This window comes from Onthophagus taurus, chromosome 7 (assembly GCF_036711975.1).
Source record: "Onthophagus taurus isolate NC chromosome 7, IU_Otau_3.0, whole genome shotgun sequence".
In the NCBI taxonomy this organism is placed as follows: Eukaryota; Metazoa; Arthropoda; class Insecta; order Coleoptera; family Scarabaeidae; genus Onthophagus; species Onthophagus taurus.
Genome location: NC_091972.1, coordinates 24,061,732 through 24,084,247, shown reverse-complemented (window position 1 = coordinate 24,084,247; position 22,516 = coordinate 24,061,732). Strand labels below are relative to the sequence as shown.

The following is a 22,516-nucleotide window of genomic DNA, read 5'->3' as shown; positions in this document are numbered from 1 at the left end:
CTCCTTTTTGTTTTGGTGACTTTCGGTGTTAACCGTGGCATTCCCATAATGGGACTAAGTTCGTATTCTCTTCCATTCTTGTCGGTCCCAAAGTACCCTGTGCCATGTTACTCCTCCACAACTCTTAAACTCATCTTCCCACCTGGCAGTTGGTCTTTTCTTCTCTTTTTGTCTATTGGGTACCATTCTAAGATTTTCTTGATCCATCTCTCATCTTGTACTCTTATAATATGATCCGCCCAATTCCATTTTTGATCCAATACTATTCTTCCAATATCCTCGATGTTTGACTTTTCCCTTATCCATTATTTTGTTTTTTTATCTTTCTTCGTAATGCTAATCATCCTTCTATGCATTGCCCTTGCTGTTACCCTAATCTTTTTAATTATTTTGTTTGTTAATATCCATGTCTCGCATCCATAAATTATGACAGGGAGGACACACATTTCCCACCATTTTTTCTTTTTCTCCATTTCTATGTTTGATTTCCATATATTTTTGTATTTGTTAAACATTTGCCATCCCATTGCCATTCTCCGTGTTATTTGTTCTCCTGTGTTTTTAGTTGTAATCTTTTGTCCTAGATCAGTGTTTCCCAAACTTTCAGCATATATGTACCCCTGTTGTAATTATCAAAACTTATTACCTTAGTACCCCTCGTTAAAAAAATATGTTCTCTTAGCATCAACCAAAAAATAAATATTATATTAGTTCTTTTTAATACAAAAACAAAATGATAATAATAAAATAAAATGGATAATAATAAAGTATAATAAATAAATGTAATAATAATAACATTAACGAAAGCATCAGTGGGATGGATGAATTTGTTTATGTTGAGATGATGCCAAATGATTATAATCAGGTTCCCTATTCGTTAATTTTAATCGAAGATGCGGCTCCACATTCAAAATGCTGTTTCTGTTTTCGACTTAATATCGACTAATGCTGAAAACGCAACTTCACAAAGATATGATGTTGGAAATGGCACAACATGTTTTAACACTTTTTCTGTTAAATTCGGATATAGTTGTTGCATTTGCAGCTAAAAAGATGCTGAAGAACACTCTTTATGTTTATTTTTCAAAAATCCGTCTGCAGATAACTCCAAGAGCTGTTCTTGTTCCACATTAGATAAATTATCTGGCATAGCAGATGAATCAATATTAAACGGATGTCTTATCCATTCGAGGTTTGTCGTTAAATCCGGAAAATAATTTTTCAGGTCCTCTTGTAATCCGTTCAAATGCTCTGTTAAACATTTCAGAACATCCGTATCAATTTTATCAAATGACTTTATTACAAACTCATGAAGAGAGGGAAACGAGTCTAGCTCTCCATTATTAACTCTAGTTTTCCATAACTTTAATTTTTTAATTGTAGCGTTTACTTTGTCCTGGACATGAAACAATGAAAAAATATCTTTACCTTGTAATGATAAATTGAGTCCATTTAAAATAGAGAATATATCTGCTAAGTATGCCAATTTGGATAGCCACGTTGAGTCATGTCGACACTTTTTCACTTCAAATTTATCATTAAGAAAAACTTGAAGTTCTTGTCTCAGTTCAAATAATCGACTTAAAATTTTTCCCCGAGGTAGCCAACGTACATCAGTATGAAAAAGCAGTTGGGTATGGCTGCTTCCCATTTCTTCACACATTTGCGCAAAAAGTCTTGCGTTTAAAGGTCGACCTTTAATATAATTAAGACACTTTTTTGAGTAGAATATACTGTCGTTGAAAAATTTTAAATATACTTATAGGTTTTTGAGATACAACACAAAGTTGTATTTTTTTAAATACAAACTATAGTTGATTACGATGTTACTGAAAAGAGCAAATTTTTAGCTTTCCAATGATGTATCACACGCATGGTGTATTTGCGGAAAATAAGCGTTATTTTTCAATTCTAAAATTGAAAGATTAAGGTTCAAAATTTTAATTGTAGTAGGCGAGGAAAACGTTAAATGCCACTTAGTTACTATAGTAACGTCAGTTTACTTGTCATTTCATTCATAAATTTTTCGAAACGAGTTTCCCGATTAAGAAGTTCCGCATTACCTTTAAATAAAACAATAAAATTAGTAAAAGTCTATAGACTTTTATGTTTTTTATTGTTCAAAATGGTTTAGTAAGAGATGATTTAAAAATAGGGAAGAAATTTTACCACTTTTTAGCTGTCAAAAATAATAATGGTATACTCAGTATACTATAATTTTTTTAATAAGTTAATGGTTTTTCTTTATTGCTTTTGTCTTGCTCATATTTATCTCCAGACCAGTTTGCTTCCCTTTTCTCGATATTGTTTCCAGCATTTTCCTTACTTCCGTTTCGTTTTTTCCTATAAGTACTATGTCATCTGCAAACTTTAGCCTGTTCAACCATTGCCCATTTATTCTTATTCCCAGGTCTTTCCATTCTTCTTCTAGAAACATTGTTTCCAATACTGCATTGAATAGCTTTGCAGAAGTGATCACCTTGCTTCAGTCCATTTCCTAGAGTTATCGTCCTTTTATTATTGTTCATTTCGATGTTTAGTTTTGAGTTTTTGTATAGGGTAAACGCACCAGTGTTTGACCTGTTAAGGATTTTTTAATATCAGTGTTTGACCGAGCCATATTATTTTTCTTGTAGATCCTTCTGCCTTTACATAAAATGATCAAAATTTGATCAAATACACATCTGATTCATTTAAAGTTACTTACCCTACATATAAAATATAACATCATGAAGTAATATTTTTTTAAAATTAAAAGGGAAAACAGTATTTCGCATTTAGTGTTTGACCACTTTGATTACATTACTTGACCAATAATATCTAGTCTTTGACCTTAAAACCGTCAATGTTTGACCGATTCTTAATATAATATTCATTTTCATTATTTTTTCTTACTATTTTGTTCACAAAAAAATGTTTATATTTTTTGACTCTTTAAGAACATTTTTTAAAACAGGAGCAAAATGCTCTTGACTTAACTTTTCACCCAAATTTTATGTTTTCCAACTGGGTTTTTGTAACAGGAAAACCCCTATCTGCTGAATGAAACAACCATTCAACCAGCAGTTTTTCAACAAAAACTCAACAACGGTATGGTCGTGGACTTTTTGTGTACTAGGGGGTGGAGAGGAGGCTGGTGGCTATTTATGGATATATTTATATTTTTTTAGATATTCATTCGATACATCATTGCAAAGCTAAAAATATCTTCTTTTCATTAACATCATAATCAAGTATAGTTTGTATTTAAAAAATTTTTAAAAATTTAAAAAAAGAGATCGGGACATGGCACATACTTTTTTCGTATCTCTTATAGTTTCTGAGATAGCCTATAATAACACCCAAATTTGCCCACCCTGTACATACATAAAATATTTGTTACTTTAATGTAAATTAATGAAGTGATACTAATGAGTCTCACCATATAGCTTTTTGCTCGAATGAATGTAATTATCTCAGTATATAAGATTTGATATTAGAGGGACTATTTTTTAGCTCTTCTGAGAACGACCCATAACCGGAAGTGCTAAAAATTTGAAAATATTTTAGTCGAAGAGAACGCAATTGATAATACTTAAATCTGAATTCTCAAATTTTTATTTTGGTCAGAACCTCAGAAACGTCTAATGAACGGTCTCGCTGAGACATCGTGTATACTAATGTATGACGGTTTCTTATGTAATGATGCATTAATATGTTTTATTCATAACGTGTTTTTCCATCAGGTCTAGTACTTACGTTATAGCTGATTTTATTTAGAGAAATCGTCCAAATTTACATTTGGGGATTTATTGCTAGGAACGCAGGAACAGTTGTAACAGGTATTTGGAACTATAACTTTTTAGAAACAGGAACATATTGTCCTGTTCCCCTAAAATACTTATTTATAGCATCTCTTCTACCAGAATGGATTCTAAACATTTTTATTATTATTAACAAAACATTACATATTAGTTTTATTATTCATTAAAATATTTTTATAATTTTTCTTTAACATATTCATCAATTCTTTTCATCCCATTTTTAGTAGCTACATGTAAATTTTCTCCACAAACAACTTTATTAATATACGGATTATGAATTTCGGCTATTTGCGTAGAAGCAGCAGCAGCTGGATCTCCACTTCCATGAAGACTTCCATACCAAAATTCATTTCCAGGGAAAGCATTTCCATCCCAAGCGTACGACACAACAAGTAACTTTCCTAAATTTTCGTCAATCATTTTTTGATGTGGTTCTCTTTTAGAAATTAATATTTTGATTCCTTCATTTGGATGATTTTCAATGGATATTTTATCTCCATTTTTGTATCCACCAGCACTTTTACCACGGAAATATGCAAAATGTATATCTGAAACAGATTTCAGATATTGTCCAAGAAACCTAAAAACTTTAAAAATAGTAATCAAGTTATTTTTTCTTTGTAATCGAAAATTTAATACATTATTCTATCGATAAATGTATCCATGAAGATTTGAGTTTGTTCTTCTGTATGAGCCCAAACTCCTAAACCTATTCCAACAAGATGAATGTAGGATGATTTTTCCTGTTTTTCAGCTCGTGAATTAGCTTCCAATAAGAGTGTATCGAAGCTAAGAGTCAATCGCTTTGAATAAGTGAGTTTATCAAAGAATTGATCGTTTTCTATATTGATGAAATCGTCGTGGTCATGATTTGATAAAAACTCATCGTACGTTTGATTTTCTTTCTTATAAAAATTTGAAAAAAATCCTACAGTACTTGTTTCTCCATTATTTCCATAACCGTTAGATTCAACGTTTTGTCTAATATCCATAACAACATCTTGATACTCCATAACATTTTCTTTTTCTAATCTAGGTCCTATTAATCCAATAATAACCCCATTTTCTTCGATTTTACTTTTATCTTCCGAGGGAATACCATCGTTCATTCGATTACCATCGTTGATAAAACAAGTATAGGAAGAAATAGACATTAAAGCAGATAATTTTATTTCATCATAACTCAAGCAATTAGCTAAAAGCAATTCTCCAATTTCATTTGTTGTCCCAACTGATTCAAAATTGCCAAAACCTCGCGATTTATTAATCAACATCCATTTATCTTGTTGCCCAACAAAATAAACCGCCCGTTTTTTTAAAAACCTTTCCACCAAATCCACCACGTTCATATTTAAATAAAGCTCCTTTTCGATATCGTTTCCATATTGACGCTTATGATTTAAAAATGCTTGATATAAATAAAGCGTTGCTTCATGAATTAGTGGATAAGCCGAATTTATATTTGTATTGAGATTTTCTTCATTAACAGTTTTCTGTAATACCTTGCATCGTATTGTATCAATTGGGAAATTTATCGGAAACTTTTCCGATGATTCTATTATTTCCGATAATGATGAAGTTGGAGGCTGGCTTATGTTAGCAATGTGAGGTTTATTCTCTTTTTCTTTGATTATTGCATTTAACCAATTTTCTACATTTGACATTTTTAATTTTTGAGAGGTGGTGGATCTAAAATAAAAGAAAGTTCATACATAATTTCAAAATCAAAAGTAAATTGATTTGGAATGAATCTATCAATATAACCAAATTGTGTATTGGAAAAAGTCATAAAATTTCGCACGGTTAAACTCGAAACTTTCTAGGTCTAGTATTAGTTCTAGTTTTAGTTCAATGAAAATATACAATGCTGAATAATAACTAAAACTAGAGCTAACACTAACACTAAAACCTAGAACTAGAAACATTCTGGTTAAGCCCGAATGGTTCTAGATCTAGACCTAGAACCAGACTAACACTAGTGTTAGTTCTACTTTTAGTTCAATGAAAATATACAAAAATCTAACGCTGAATTTACAACTAAAACTAGAGCTAACACTAGACGCATGGCTAAACCCAAATGTTTTTAGTTCTAGGTTTAGTGTTAGTTCTACTTTTAGTGCAATAAAAATATACAACAATCCAGCGCTGAATAACAATTAAAACTTGCTCTATTTTTGAAAATTATCCGCCGTTTGTAATTGGCACGTATCATCACTGTTGTCAAGAGCGAACTTTAAAACCAATATGCTGTTTTACTGCAAAGCAGTTTTGCATGGTGCTGATTTTTACCTATCGGCAACTATCAGCGGTAAACTTCTATGCTGTATAGTTGATCAGTTTTTCTCTATCATGTCGTATTAGGTGGGAGAAATTCCAACTTTACATTCTTTAAATTAATAAGAGGGTGTGCCGTACAATTGTCGAGAAGCAATACAAAACTATTTATCATACCTGTTATTTGTCAATAAAAGTCAGGATTTTCACTACTACTTTATTGAACAAAACTAGAATTATTTTATTTTACAGTGCTCGTAACGATGTGTCTTGACTTGTCGTCTTCGTCATACTTATTGTACTTTACACTGGTTGGTATTGCCAACCTAATATGCAAGACTTGTGCAAGACCACCTCCAAAGCCAACTCCAATTTTCGGAAGTCATCCATGCTTTTTTGTTGGCGTAGTACTCCACTGGTTGGGCATGCGACGAAGGAAACTTTACATAACCTTCAAATAACCTTTAAATTTATTACGAGTAATGACTTTGAAATAATTAACCAAGGCTGTGAACCTACACTCGTCAATGCAAGGTGTCAAACGATAATTGATTTGGCCTTGGCATCGACGAACGTATCTACAAACATTAACAACTGGTGTGTCTCCCAGGAGGAGTCTATGTCTGAACACAGATGGATTAATTTCGAACTAGGACCTAGTATGCTTTTGAAAAAGAGTGTCCGAGATCCATAGCCGACCGACTTGAGCATTTTTACAAGCTGTCTAAGCGAGATTTTCCGGAAGCCCTTCCTGGGAATACCGATTAATTAGAGGAATACTTGAATATCGTAGGTGACACACTCATTCAGGCTTTCCACAGTGCATGTCCTGATAGAACAGTGGAGGAGATAGAAAGGGCAACATCATGGTGGACTCCCGACCTCCATTCACTGAGGATCACCTGCAGAAAGGCTTCTAATAAAGTTAAACAAACTGACTGAATTCTGACTGGCTTGTGTTTTAAACACACCAGTCAGAATTCAAACAGGTTTTTGCGAGGAGGTGGAGAGTGTCGCTGAAGCTTCACGCCTTAACAAAATAGTATCTCGCGGCCAAAAACACAGCTGTGACATTCTAAAAAAGAACGACGGCAGTTTTTCCAAGCATCCAGAATAATCATTGTACTCTCAGTACTCTCACCGCTTCTCTGGTGCTTAACGGTTGATGATCTCATTCGTGAGTTGAATAATAAACATCTCTTCACAGTCGGCTACGCCGATGACGTGGCTATTCTGTTAAGAGGTAAACCTATCAATTTTCTTTGTTATAGAATGTAGCACGCGTTTAAACTTGTTGAACGATGGTGTGAAGAGCATACTCTATCTGTAAATTCTAAAAAGACTGAGATTGTTCTCTTCACCAAACGCAGGAAACTGGGACACTTAACACCACCCCATTCCTGCAACAGTCCATTAACCTTTGCTCCAGAAGTGAAATATCTTGGACAAAGGACTGACTTGGAAATCATACATTAGTTGCAAAACCAAAAAAGCAACGATTGTACTCACCCAGTGTCGAAAGGCAATTGGGAATACTTAGGGATTAAGTATTCCACAATGTGGATCTACACGTCTGTGATAAGACCCATAGTAGCCCACGGTGCTGTGCATTGAAACATGCCTATAAGGCTAAATTGCTGTATCAATTGCAACGAGTAGCCTGATAATCACGGGCGTCATGAGATCGACACCCACAATCGCGCTGGAGACTATGTTAAACGTGCTGCCCCTAGATATTTTTATCAGGGAGGTGGCCGTGATGGCGTTGTTTCGATTGTGGCCAGTGAATAATGAGCAGGTTGTAAAAATGGGAAAAGTCCGGAGCAAACTCTGGAGTGAGGCTGTTCGTAAACAACCTCTCCTTGAAGCTCGCACAGACTACATCATACCTACTTTCTTGAACAGGCCACACTTTGGCATTGAAATGATACCCCGGCGCAACTTAAGCACTGGCAAAACGCTGAAGAAGGATGGAGGGGGAATTTTCTCGCACGATCACCAGCTACACCTTTCCACTTCGCTAGGGTCATACTGCACGACTGCTCAGGCCGAAATAATTGCTATAAATATAGCAGCCAATATGATCATCAACTCCAAAAAAGTTGGCAGAAACGTTGTAATCTGTACAGATAGCAGACAGGCTATGCTGGCGGTTAGTAGGCATAGAACTACATCATCGTTAGTGAATTCCTGTCGGCAATCACTTGAAGAGGCTAACGTTTATAAAACGTCACGATAAATTACGCGTTCATGCGGACAGGTTGGCGAAACGGGCGGCTAAGAAGTCATCGGTCTCCCCTGAACCGTTTGTACCTCTAACTTTTAATACAGCATCAAAGCTGATCAACTCCAAAACCCATCGAGCTTTTTGCGATAGATGGGATGAGACTGCTGTAGGTGTCTTTGCAAAGAAAACTCTGCTCTACCCTTAGCGAAAGAGATCTACTCAGTTCCTGGGAAAATCAAAAAGTTACTTGACGCTCCTCACTGGACCGGAGTGAAAAACAGAAAAGTTTCCGAATCGAATCGTAATAGTGCGGAAAACTTGCTACTCCTTAATACGAACTCAGAGAAAAAAAAATTTTGAGATCGGACAATATCTTCCGTTTGCGCATCGCATTCAAAGTTTAGGAATTTGAACAGAAATTGAACAGATATACGAAAAATCGTAGGAGGTGTAAATGATATCCGATCAAGCTAATTTTTTGTACGTAGCGAAACCTGGAAGTACATCACCAGAAAAAAGTGCTTAACTGCTGCCAGTTCTGGACAGAAATTATGCTTCACAGACGTGGCAAACATTGCAGCTTGTCAGATTGAGTCCATCTATTCGAAGGCTTCGATTCCACCCGTTTCCCACACGAGAGTCGTCCAAAAGATTAAACAGCTGCACGATCGATAGTACGCCCTTCGTAAATCCTATTCAAGGGACAAAAACACAGGTAAGAAACAAATGAAGTACAAGGATTTTATTGATAAATGTTCAAACACATTGTTTGATATGTCATCGTGCAAATGTGAGATGATACTTCATTGCTTTTGCGAAAAAAGCTTTGACAAGTGTATTTGTCCCAATCCAGTAATAGTCAACTGCACTTGCCCTAAAGAAAAAAAGGTACCTCAATTAGAAGTAAGATTTCTTTACGCTCAGAGACACCTCAGGCAAGGTAAGATTCGGACGGTGGATACAAAAGAATCGTAAAAGCTTACACTAAGGTTGCAGAGACAGATAGACTTAGCTCGTCAGCTAAATCAGACAGGGTGGGCCTGGACCATCTTGTAGTAGTATTGATCCTGAACCAGAGATAACTTTTGAAGTTGATAATGATAAGTATGATTCCGACTTTCAGTCCGCACGCTCTTTGTCGTCTCAATCAGGTAGTTCAAAAACTTCATAGATGCGACTGTCACTTCCAGCAACTGCTTTGACAAGTGATCGATTTGGTGTGTCTGACAGAGCCACAGCTGCTATTACTTCTAGCGTATTCAAAGACCTAGGTCTTATATAAGCGAATATATATATTTCGCCCCGATTTCCAACCTTTATAACTCGCCCGGGGGTTTTATTAGCACGTATAAAAAAATACGTAAACCTTACTTTTGGCCATACTATCGCTGTAAGCCAAATTTCAACAAGATCGGTGAGGGACGGAACTGTTCCCTTGTAAGAGCAATCAAAAGAAGGTAATTTGTTTGCTGCAGAATTGCAAGAAACTTTTATATCAGACAATCCAACGACTATATTAAATATTGTTCCTAGCATAACTCAAAGCGCTGAGGTGAGTAATATACCATCTGTAAGCATAAAAGAACTTATTACAAAAAAGCTCTAATACTAACAGATCTATTTAGGTTACGGAATAAACATGCAACAATAAATCAAGCGCATAGAATAGTAAATACTATCGAAATAGCAATAGAAGAAAATAAAGTCTACTCAGTCGTATTTTTGGATGTTGCACAAGCTTTCGACAAAGTCTGGTTAGTTTGTTAAATTACAAACTAAACCAAATACTACTTCAACATATAGTTAACTATTAAAATCGTATCTTTCTGATATTTTAGAGTAAAATGCGAAAACGCGTATAAACTTTAACAACTATATTCGCAGATCACACAGCGATCTAAGCTGTTGCAGAAAATGAGGAAGTTACAGCAAATAAGTTACATTTGACGCTAAATTCAATCGAAAACTAGACCAAACAATGGCTAATAAATACTAAATACAAATAAATCGACATACATAAACTTTACTTAAAGTGAAGTATGTCCCAGTACACATAAATGGCAATGCAGATCCTTACGCCGACACCGCAAAATATCTTGGTGTGGCGCTGGATGCCAGGCTGAAATGGAAAGCTGACGTCAGAAAAAACCATACAGAACTTGATATCAAATTTAGTCAACTATATTGGCTTATTGGCAGAAAATCTACATTATCATTAAATATACAAGTGGTATACGCTAATACACAAGTGGTATTAAAACTAAAATGGACATACGGAATTCAATTGTGAGGTTGTACTTGCAGGACAAATGCAAGTCTGATTCAAAGATTCCAAAACAAAGTATTACGGTGCATAGTGTATGCACTTTGGTACATCAGAAACATCGATCTCCATCGCGATTTGGAAGTAGCATTGGTGTCATCAGAAATTTTATCAATCGGATCTAAACATGAAATGAAAAATCACCTCAACATCGAGGCCATCTAGCATCTCGACAACGAGGATATCGTGCGTCGCCTTCAGAGAATGAAACCATTCGATTTAGTGACCTAGTTACGATCCTACAACTCTAAAAATATAACAATATTTTTGTAAATTCTTTAATTTTTGAAAGCTATTACAGTACTCAAACGGGTGCTGTAATGAGAGTTCTTACAGCATCCGATGCTGTAATGAGATTTTAGTAACATTTTAAGGAACCAGTTCAAGCTGGTGAGATTGAGTCATTAATTTTTCTAGTTGTAAATGTGACAATTTGAATTGACATAGCACTGTTGTTCGTACCTTTCGTGTGCTTTCTCTGGAAGTAGTGTTTTAATAGAAGAAACCTGAGAACCCTGAGCAATTTCTCTTATTTCGGGAGGTGTACATGAAATATTTTTTGTTAGGTGAATACATTTTGTGTTTTGACATTTCTAATTGTCAAATTTCCATTTTCAAGTGTTACGGTGTTACCAACTACTACATACCTTCTTCCCTATATTGTCAAAATTTATTTTATTTTTGTTAAAAAAAGGATAAAAACGCGAATTACAAAAATAGCATAAAAAACACGTTTCATAAGACTTAAAGCACTCACTCCTTAAAAAAACTCGTGGTTTCGCCTCTCGTTTTTAAACTTGAATTCATGCACTTCAAGCGTGTCTTACGAAACTAGTTTTTTAATGTACTATTATCTATATTAAGTCTAAAGCAGACTGGACCACTGGGAAAAGCTGCAAAACTTCCTTTTGATTAATTTTGGGTACCAAAATGTCAAGAATAAGTGACTAATGCTGGGTTAGTTACTTATTTTTGAAGTTTTTCTTCAAAAAAACTTTTTTCGTCAAGTTTTCTTATGAAATGTCAATCTTGGTAATATAACTTTATGTTATAGTTTTACGATTGTGGGAGATGTCGCCCTATAATCCGATTACGAGTAATCCGGCACCGATAAACCGGACTATCGGAAGTCTACCGTATACAGGTGTCCCGTATCTTCCGCATCACAGCATTATACGGTTGAAGGATACATTATTCTGAAGCGATTGTTCTACTAAAAATTTTTCGAAATTGTTGGTAACAGTGAAAAATATCATGTTGGTAGTAAAAAGTAACTGATTTGACAAGTGACATTAAGAGATCTGAAGTGTGTAACCGATAAAAGTAACCATTGTAATTGTCGTTGAGAAATAAACACGTGAGAAACGAGTTTAGAACGGCTGACAAGCCGGAGGTTGGGTCGATTACCTGGGTCTGATTTATGACCTCTGAACGCGTTTCCCTGAATCGCCATTGGACGACTTTAAACAGTTCCCGTGAAACTTTAACATTAACTGCCATGAGGCTCAAAATAACGCAAAGAAAGATGGAGGGGTCGATGCTGGGTGTCCCTGAGGGACCATATATGAAATGAAGACCTATGAAAAGGAACTGGCGTAAATGATGTGGTCAACAGTGTGGCAAAGCTCAAGTGGAACTGGCTAGGTTATGTCGCGCGAATGAAGAATGAGCAGTGGACAAAATGGTTGCTTGAGTGGAGACCGCGAGCAGAGAGACGAAGTAGAGAAAGACCGCCAACACGCTGGACGGATGACGTCAAAAGAATGAACAACAGTTGGATTCAGACAGCACAGAATAAAAACGAATGGAACAGAATAGGGGAGGCCTATGTCCAACAACGACACAGGAGGCAGAGAGGTCCATGTAGGCAGTCTCCCGACATGCCGAAAAATAAAAAATCTTTATACTAAAGTATTGTACTAGTTTGGTACCCTAATGTACCACCATTAAAAAATGTTGTACCCCTACGGTTTTTAAACAATAACGTTTTCTCTGATGAGGGGTTGCCTACATGTCAACCCCCGATATTTTTTGACAAAAACGAACCTTTTAGTACACTAAAATATTGTACTACTTTTGTACCTTAATGTACCGGTGACAAAAAGGTTTGTATCTCAACGGTTTCCGAGAAACAACCCCTTTTATACGGCGGGGGCTGGCTGAAAGTCACATTTTGGCGATTTAGCATACAAACTTTCCATTTTCTGAGCGTTATAGTATTGTACTAGTTATGTACCGGTGAAAAAAAATTTTGTACCCCAACGGTTTCCGAGAAACAACCCCTTTTATAAGGCGGGGGCTGGCTGAAAGTCATATTCTGGCGATTTACCACATAAACTTTCCATTTTTTATACGTTATAGTATTGTACTAGTTCTGTACCTTAATGTATCGGTGAAAAAAAGTTTTGTACCCCAAAACTTCCACAGAATCATAGGAATCCACAGGAATTCCAGCAGAATAGCAGAAAGGTTTGTTTGTGCAGGCGCCGGTACAACCAAGAATTTATGGACTACCGAAGATTCATAAACCAGACGCCCCCTCCGCCCTATCGTCAGTGCCATCAACTCCCCAACATACAGGTTGGCCAAATATCTTGCAAAGGTTCTGTCTCCTTTCACAAGGAATACGGAATCGTATGTCAGGGATTCTACACACTTTGTGAAATCTGTAAAAGGTATAAAGCTAGATGCTGAGGATATTTTGGTGAGTTTCGATGTAGAATCCCTTTTTACTAAGGTACCAGTTAAGGATGCTGTAGATGGTCTTCGCCAAAAGCTCAGCCTTAACGTCGAGTGCCGCATCAAGGAGCATGAAAGAGATGTAAGGTTGACGAAGATCCAGCAGATCCGGCGGTTGAGGAACATTACCATGCAGAGGGACACCGAATAAACTTCGACCAAACAAAGGTGCTGGCTAGGGACAACAGATATCACCAGCGACTGACAAGAGAAGCCAGAGAGATCCACCGACATAGAAATAACGTGAACAGAGAGGATGGCTGGGAGCCTAGCAGCACATGGATGGTGGTGAACACGAAGATCTCCTCCCGCCTCACACCGGACGCGACGCAATTAGTTAATAATTAGCTTTAATTGATTATTAATTAGTTTTTCGACTTATATATTGTTCCTGATTTTCGATTTCGTCACTTCGAACCAGTTTCTGAAGAAGGTTGCAACATGGCATCCGAAACGTCAAACCTTTTGTTAAAAGACGCACGGCAAAACCCGAAAGTCTCTAGTGTTAGTTTTAGTTCAAGGGGTTGTTTCTCAGAAATCGTTGGGGTACAAAAGTTTTTTTTACCGGTACATTAAGGTACAAAACTAATACAATATTTTAGTGTACTAAAAGGTCCGGTTTTGTCAAAAAATGTCGGGGGCTGACATATAGGCAGCCCGTTATAGTTTAAGAAGTGTAGGGGTACAAAACTTTTCGTTGGTGGTTCATTAGGGTACAAAACTAGTACAATACTTTAGCGTAAAGATTTTTATTTTTGGGAACGTCGGGGGGCTGGCTGCATGGACCTGACGCAGAGGACTGCTTGATGATGATGATGATAGAATGTAAAAACAGTACAAAGAGCACTAAAAAAATAAACAAGTTTATCATAATACTTTGAGCTAAATTACAACAGATTTGTCTGATAATATTTCTTCATCTTCCTTTTAATTTTTTTCCGAATCTGTTATATTTTTACTTGTTTCACTTTTATACGTACTGTTTGGGTATTTACCCTGGGCCGGGGTAAATACCCAAATAAATACCAATTTTATAAACCTACCCACCGGATATTTATCCAGCGCCTATCACTAGAATGCTCTGATGCAGGTGTCCCGTACCCGTATAGATTTTTGAGAAAAAAATCGTAATGTAGATAAAGTTGCCGACATCTAAAGAAATCGGGCACGTTTTGCCCAAGGTCCGTTGAATATAGATTATACTCACGGTGAGTATACAATGTTTACTCAACGGACCTTGCGTTTTTCATTTAACTCGCGACAAGAAGTCGAAAATTTTCAAATTCATTTTCACATTTTACGTAGAAATGTGCCGTGATTACAACAAACTTTACAGTTATTTTCTTCATCGAACGAATTAATACTTATTCCTGCGGTTATAAACATCAATTCAGGACCAGCGTGACGCCATGTTCCTTTCACATCACGTAAAACATTTGGGTGTGTCGGATAATCTTATTCTCGAGATATTTTGCAACTTTTTAAAAGATAATTTATCCAAATAATCTTAACAATAAATAATTTAAGAAATACCTTATTTGTTCAATAAGTTTCTTATGTTTTTTAAGTAACACTGCGTATAACACACAATATATTAATACATACAATAAAGAATATTGTTTAATATACAGGAAACAAATTATAAAAACCGCAGTTACCTCGCGCAATATTTTGTTTAATAACAAAGTGAACCGCCGAATCTTCTTATTCACTTTGATATCTAACCTTAGAGGTTAACTAAGTTGCATTGTTTTCCTCTAAATATCAACACGCGAACAAATTTATGCCTCTAAAAAATAATTAAAGATTTTCTTTTATATACTTGTTATTCAAGGTTAAGCATATGAATAACATCCTCATACCTAAAGAAACCTTTTAGAACACGATTCGTACAGTGTGTAGCAGAGAAACAACACGATTAATGTGAATATTAGATTAAAGAAAAATGACGACACTAAGTGATTTTATGTCGCAAAATCATACAAACGAGATAAATCCGAGTGCAATAAATAATGGAAAATGTGTGTTACCAAAAACGACCTTGAACGAAGTGATTCAACTTAGTGCGGAATTTCCAATTTCGTTTCCAATACTTTCTGCAAAATGCGAATCGTTAAAGAAGATAGTAAGTGGGGAATTTTTGGAAAGAAATATTCAATCGGTTTATCCAATAATTCATGAAAAAATTTTGATTTTATATACGAACTTTTTATGTCATAAACGAAAGTTTGGTTCTAAAGTTGAAAAAGAAGTTTATAAAGATATGACTGTGGTGGATTTGGTAGATCGATTATTAAAAAAACGGGCTATTTGTTTTGTCGGGGTGATGGATGCTTGGAAATTAAGAGATGGTAAAGAAGGAGTCGGTGACTGGGAAGCAATTGGAACCGATGACGAAACCATTTTGCAATTAAAAGATTATCTCAGTTATGACGAAATAAAATTGTCCGCTTTTTTATCGGTCTCATCGTACACTTATTTCATAAACGACGGAAGCAGACAAAATAGAGGTATATTAGAAGAAGATAGAACTAAAGTTGAAGACGAAGGTATTATTATGGGTTTAATAGGAGCGAGGTTAGTCAAAAGGAACATTATGGAATACCAAGATATTGTTATTGATAAAGAACAAAATATAGTAAAAAATGGTTATGGATCAACTTCTGCAGCATCAATCAATTTAATGTACTCTGAATTTTATAATAAGATAAACATGACTTATAGCGAATTTTTAAACTCAGAACATAACATAGATTACATCAACTTTAAATGGTTACAAAACGACGATTATTTTGATAATTTAACTTTCTCAAAACGAATATCTCTTACTTTGGATACATTTTTATTAGAAGCCAATACCAGAGCTAAAAAATATATAAATAAATTTGCTTACGTTCATTTAGTTGGAATTGGTCTTGGTGTTTGGATGAAATCAACTCATCAACTTGATGTGTTTACTAGAACAGTTTCTCAACGAATCATGTAATAATAATAGTTGATAAAAATCATCTATAATTGACTGTAACCTTTATTGTTATTTTTAGATCTTTAGGTACACATCTCAACAACATTTCAGATGTAGATTTAAGTTACATTCAAGCTATTTCGTGTGGTAATTATAATAGTGGCGATAAAATTCCAATTGAAGGTCATCCAAACGGTGGGATTAACATTTATTTAACAAAAAATCGGCCTCATACCCGTTTAAAAAACATACATGCTGGAAAATTGAGGGTCGTTTCTTATGCTTGGGATGCAAACGCATTTCCTGGAAATGAATACTGGTCTGGAAGTTTACAATCGACCAGTGGTGCTGCTGCTGCTTGTTCTACACAAGTTACCGAATTACATAACCCTTATATAAATAAAATGCTCTGTGGGGCTAATCTTCATATAGCGACCGCTGAAGATGGTGTCATTCATATTGATCATTTCTTGAAGTCCATCAATAAATAGAACGAATTAATATTAATTGTACATAAATATTTGTTTAATTATAGATAATTTTTATACAACCAGGTGTAATTAATCGGTGTACTAGAGGATTTAATAAAGTATTATTTTATGAAATATATTTTTTTGATCATTTTATACACTTTCACTATTACATAATATGTACTATTTCTTTCTGTAATATCTGTCAAATTGTTGTCAAATATCATACAAAAATTTATGTTGGTAATTTAGTTAACGGTAGATCAAATTTCACACGAACTACTAAAATAACTGTGACCTAGTCCTAGTGATTTTTTTTGTTTAAACGTCTTAACGTCGCGCGTCGTTTTGACATCTCGTGACTATGTTGAATGTGAGGTGCAATGAAATAATTCGAAAACAAATAAATTTATTTGTCAACAGCAAATTTCAAACTGCGATTGAGATGATACTGAAAAGAATGAACATAAGACGAATGATGTTTCTGAAAGATATTTGCTTTGTTGTGAAGTTGGTTAGATTGTCCAGAAATGTTTATATGTGATGTTTTGAAATCAAGTTACATATGTCACATTGACGTTTGAATGTCGATATTCAAAAACACATTGAAATTGGGATAATTGTTTACTTTGATTGCTTTTTTGTAGCATGTTTTTACAGTAAATTTGTACTTTGTTACAATCGAATTTAAAAATGTATGTATAATACCAACCAAAACATTAACTCTAGTATTAGGAGAGGAGTTCTCTATTTATGAAGCATGTATAAAATGATCTATAGAAAAATAACCTCTTTTGAAACACTTCTTAGAATTGAACTAAAATTAGAACTAAAACTAGAAACTTTCGGATTTTGCCGTCCGTCTTTTAAGAAAATGTTTGACGTTTCAGAAACTGGTGGAACTGGTTCAAGTGGTTCAGAAACTGGTGGAACTGGTTCAGAAACTGGTGGAACTAGTTTCTGAAGAAGGTTGCAACATGGCATCCGAAACGTCAAACATTTTCTTAAAAGACGCACGCCAAAACCCGTAAGTTTCTAGTGTTAGTTCTAATTTTAGTTCAATTAATCCTAGGATACTTAACCAATAAAATATCGTCATTTACATAATCAGGGCTTCTGAGACCCGTTGTATAAAATCACGTGTAGTCAGAACAGAAACAAAGTTATTGAATTAAACTTTATTTATTTATACATATGTACGTTACAAACGTGAGGTTAAATATGAAAGTGAACATTATTGTTAAAAAAACATTATTGTTTATTGTTTTTAGGGATTAGAGAAACATTTATTGCACATTCTAATACTATGCTCATCACAGATATTATTTTTACAAGTAATACATATCATTGTGCTTTTACGATCTATACTTGCGGGACATACTGAGCATCTTTTTCTCTTAATTGTTGCAGTTGTGTGAGCGGCTGGCGGACCACATATATGCACATATATCAATAAATCTGCTCATACACTCCCGGACAGTACGCCGTAGGTAAGGGTTAGTAGATCTTCTCTGCATATGTGGTATCACTAGTTCCTTCGCTAAATCTTTCAAAAACATTCTGCGTTTGTGAGTCACTCCTATGTTGTAGTTTCGATGTTCCTTCGTAAAGACTATGCAGCATTGAGTGCTGCAACATCAATGATGTTGAAGAAAAATGTCATGGGCCATCGTTTACTTTGCCTCTTGCACGTGTATGTCCACACCATTTGATCCATGATGTCAACACCGCCCTTTGTTTTATTATAATGAGAGATGATTTCAGGCTTCCTCTTAGCGTCGTCATTGATAGATGCGTCGTGGTGCATGGTGCTTAGTAAAATTACGCATTTGTTCTTTTTACGTGCGTAACTTAGCATGGATACGTTATTTTGAAAACAAAACAATGAAAAGTAGACTACACGATCTTTTGAGGCTTTCATTTCTTTCGGAATGTCACGCTTATTCTGACGTAGTGTACCCACAACATTAATATTTTTATCCAACAGATAAGTTGCTAGCGGAACACTAGTGAAGAAATTGTCTATCGTGAGATTGCGACCACAATTATGAATGCCACGCACAAGAGTTTGTACTACTTCAAGCCCCAAGTTTTTATGTGGAGGTTCTCCGGGCTGGCGACCAACATAAACTAAACCATCCAAAGCATAACCAGACGTAGAGTCACACATCCAAAAAATTTTACGTCCATATTTTGCCGATTTACTTGGCATGTATTGAACGAATGTGCATCTACCTCTAACCCAGCCATACTCAACCTTTTTTTCTTTAGGGCCACATACCTATATTTGGTAAGTTACGCGGGCCGCAACATTATATACATAATGTAATAGTGTTTTACACAATAAAAAACGAATGTATTTTTTACAATATTTATTTGTTACCGTTATAATATTATTTTTACACAAAAAATAATTAATGTGATTTTTGATACTGCGACAATTTTTTTACCACTTGAGACAAATCGGGTTTGTAATTGGTACATGCTATCCTCAATACATCATCAAGATGAGAATCAGTAAGTCTATTTCTGTAAATGTTCTTCGCATATTTCATTTTTGAAAATGATGATTCACAAATATACGTTGATGCGAACAACGTGAGCAGTAAAAGGGCACACTTTTGTAAATGTTTATATTTTTCTGGTACTACTCTCCAAAACTCATTGTACTCCTGACCTTCTCTTTTTTCTTTAAAAATAGCTTCCAAACTTGTATGGTTCTTAAATTCGATATATTCATCAAATATCTTTGCATAATCACATCCAAAAGATGCTAATTGTGTTACACTTGTTGTTTCTAAGTGCCAAGGATTTTCCATAAGCAACAGAGAATTCTTGATATAACGTAAATCCTGAAATCTGCTCTTAAACTCATTGGATAAGGCAGCTAAATAATTAGCAAACATCATATAATTTTCTTGAGAAATATGTATACCATCTTGTTCAGCTTTTATTATGGTTGGAAAGTTACGTGATATTTGGTTCTGCATTTCTTCGTAATAGATCTTTAATTTTTCTTCAAAAGCAAATACTTTATTCGCCATCTGCGAAATAATTTTATTTTCCCCCTGTAAGCTGCGATTAAGCTCATTAAGTTTATCTGTAATGTCGCACAGAAAAGCTAAAAGACACCACCATCCATTATTTTCCAGTTCATTGTAAATTTTATTGTTTTGTTGCAAAAACAAAATAATGTTTTGCCTTAAAGAAAAAAACCGTTCCACAACTTTTCCTCTACTTAGCCATCGCACCGAGGTATGTAAAGGAATGTCATTGTAATTACAATTCATTTCTTCTAAAAGACTTTTAAATTTCCTGTGGTTCAGTTCTCGTGCTCGAATATAATTCACTATACTTATTACGGTCTTCATCACGGCGTCTATTTCGGCAATAGAGATACGTGCTGCTAAGTTCTCTTGGTGAATGATACAGTGAAAGGATAAGAGATTTGTTAAATTGTATTTCTTTTTCAATAGGGAAACAAAACCTTTTTCGGATCCTATCATTGAAGGGCATCCATCCGTGCACACGCAAACCAATTTTTTTACATCAATATTATTGTTCTCCAGAAAAGTACTAATAATATCGAGATAGTCAGTGCCTCTGGTTTGATTCTTCATAGGAAGAAATTTAAAAAAATTTTCGTAAATATAATTTTCTTCGGTACCATACCTAACGAAAACGGAACATTGTGCTGTTGATGAAATATCGGTGCTAGAATCAAAAGCCAAACTAAAATATTTACAATTTTTTATTTCTTCTATGACGCGATTAGAAATGTATTTTGAAATATCTTCAATACGTCTAACGCAGGTAGAATCAGAGAGCTGCATGTTTTTTATTTGAGATATTATTTGATTTTTATTACTAAACTTATCAAATAATATATTGGAAGCACTAAGGAAACATTCCTTCACCACCTCTGCATCGATAAATGGTTTCATGTGTTTACCAAGTATATAACAAATTTCATACGATGCTCTTGTCACTGCTGTATCTTGTGATATTGTCACTAATAACATATTTTGTTGTTGTTGCAATGACTTTTTCAAACAAGTCAACTTTTTGCATCTTATTAAAGAGCCGTGAGAAAATGTATCATCGAATGATTTGTGTTTCGTAGTATAATGACGAACAATATTATATTTTTTTAATATAATACTTTCACGACAAATCAAACATGTTGCCGAACCATGTTTATTTGCAACAACAAAATATTCATCTTCCTAATTGTCTTGAAATGCTCTATTTTCGTCCAAAATTTTTCGTTTTGAAGATTTTCTCGCCATTATTATAATTAAAAATTATAACAAACAATATGTTACAACAGTCAAAAGTACGTTACACTCGTTTTCCGTAATAAACACATCAAATAATAAAACAAAACCACCACGCATAAAATGTATTACCCAACTAAACAAATCAACACGTTAGGACAGACCTAACATTTTAATGCTAGCTCAGCGCGGAGTCAGTCGTTGGGGAAGTCCCTGCGTACAGCAAGCGTAGGAAGCGTATCTATTCTTTCGTTGCATATTTTTATTTATACAGGGAGATTAAGAATGTTTTATTTCAACTTTTTATGACTTATCATTTCGGTATAAAAAGAGTGGTACGAGTGGTCCGAATAATTCTGTATATTATTCCATAAAATTTATTTTTTTTAAAATCACCTTTTATACATTGTGTGTTGCGCAGTGATGGGCGCTGGGTAAATACCCGGCGGGTAGGTATTTAAAAAGTGGGTATTTATCTGGGTATTTACTCCGGCCTAGGGTAAATACCCAAACAGTACATACAAAAGTGATACAAGTAAAAATATAACAGATTCGGACAAAAATGTAGAGGAACATGATGAAATGGGCGTTGAAGACGAAGAATTGTCAACGATCGAAGACGTATTATAATCAGGTAACCACTGCTCATTCTTCATTCTTGCGACGATGATCCGCCCAGTTCCACTTGAGCTTTGCCACAATGTTGACCGCATCATTTACGCCAGTTCTTCTTCGTAGGTCTTCATTTCGTATGTGGTCCCTCAGGGTTACACCCAGTATCGACCTCTCCATCTTCCTTTGCGTTACGTTGAGCCTCCTGGTAATGGCCACCGTTAATATTAATGTTTCGGATATGATAACCAAAGGAGGAACCACGCATTGATTGACAGCCTTTCTTTTCAAATATACAGGAATATCGCCTATGAAAATGTCTCTAAGTTTCCTGTAGGCTGCCTTTGATTATTATCGCTCGATACACGAACCTCATGGCCAAGATATATGGCTGCGATGCGAACCAACTGAGATGAGTACTTTAAGAACAATAGTGGAAAAGACAAGAAGTCATAGGAAGTTAGGAACAAAATTGTAAGAGAATTTTGTGGATTCGGATATGTCATGAGATTTGCTAGGGGAGAAATAAAAAAAATTTATGAATACTTCCAAAGAATGGAAGAAACCTGGCTGATTAAGACAAAAGAGACCAAAGATTAGCTAGAGAGAGATGCGTAAACAGGTTACAACCTGAATAAAAGAAGAAGAATAATAAGATCTTAAACGAACTACTTAATTTAAAATTGGAAATCAACAATCTCATGGATCTTGAAATCTTGGATTTGATGGAAGTGCAATATGACTAGAAAAGAATCAAACAACAAGAATTAATGAAGCATAAAAATTGAATTTAGTCATTAATATTAGACTTATACTCAATTCAGGA

General features: G+C 34.9%; 2 protein-coding genes across 7 annotated transcripts in view; one reads left to right on the top strand and one right to left on the bottom strand.

Annotated features, from left to right (window-relative positions):
• Window positions 1–3,907: 3,907 nt before the first annotated feature.
• LOC111429459 (uncharacterized) overlaps window positions 3,908–22,516 on the bottom strand; it is a 40,764-nt gene continuing 22,155 nt past the window's right edge. For all 6 annotated transcript variants that reach the window (XM_023065370.2, XM_023065371.2, XM_023065369.2 and 3 more), the window contains 2 exons: window positions 4,443–5,492; window positions 3,908–4,383 (listed from right to left, as the gene is read on the bottom strand). In XM_023065370.2, coding sequence (XP_022921138.2) covers window positions 3,978–4,383; window positions 4,443–5,492 — 1,456 coding nt within the window. In that variant the 3' untranslated portion in view covers window positions 3,908–3,977. The remainder of the gene's footprint in view (window positions 4,384–4,442; window positions 5,493–22,516) is intronic.
• On the top strand, window positions 14,588–16,936 carry LOC111429460 (uncharacterized). Its single transcript, XM_023065373.2, has 2 exons — window positions 14,588–16,348; window positions 16,411–16,936. The coding sequence occupies exons 1-2, from the start codon at window positions 15,312–15,314 to the stop codon at window positions 16,820–16,822; spliced, it is 1,449 nt and encodes a 482-aa protein (XP_022921141.2). The 5' UTR covers window positions 14,588–15,311; the 3' UTR covers window positions 16,823–16,936.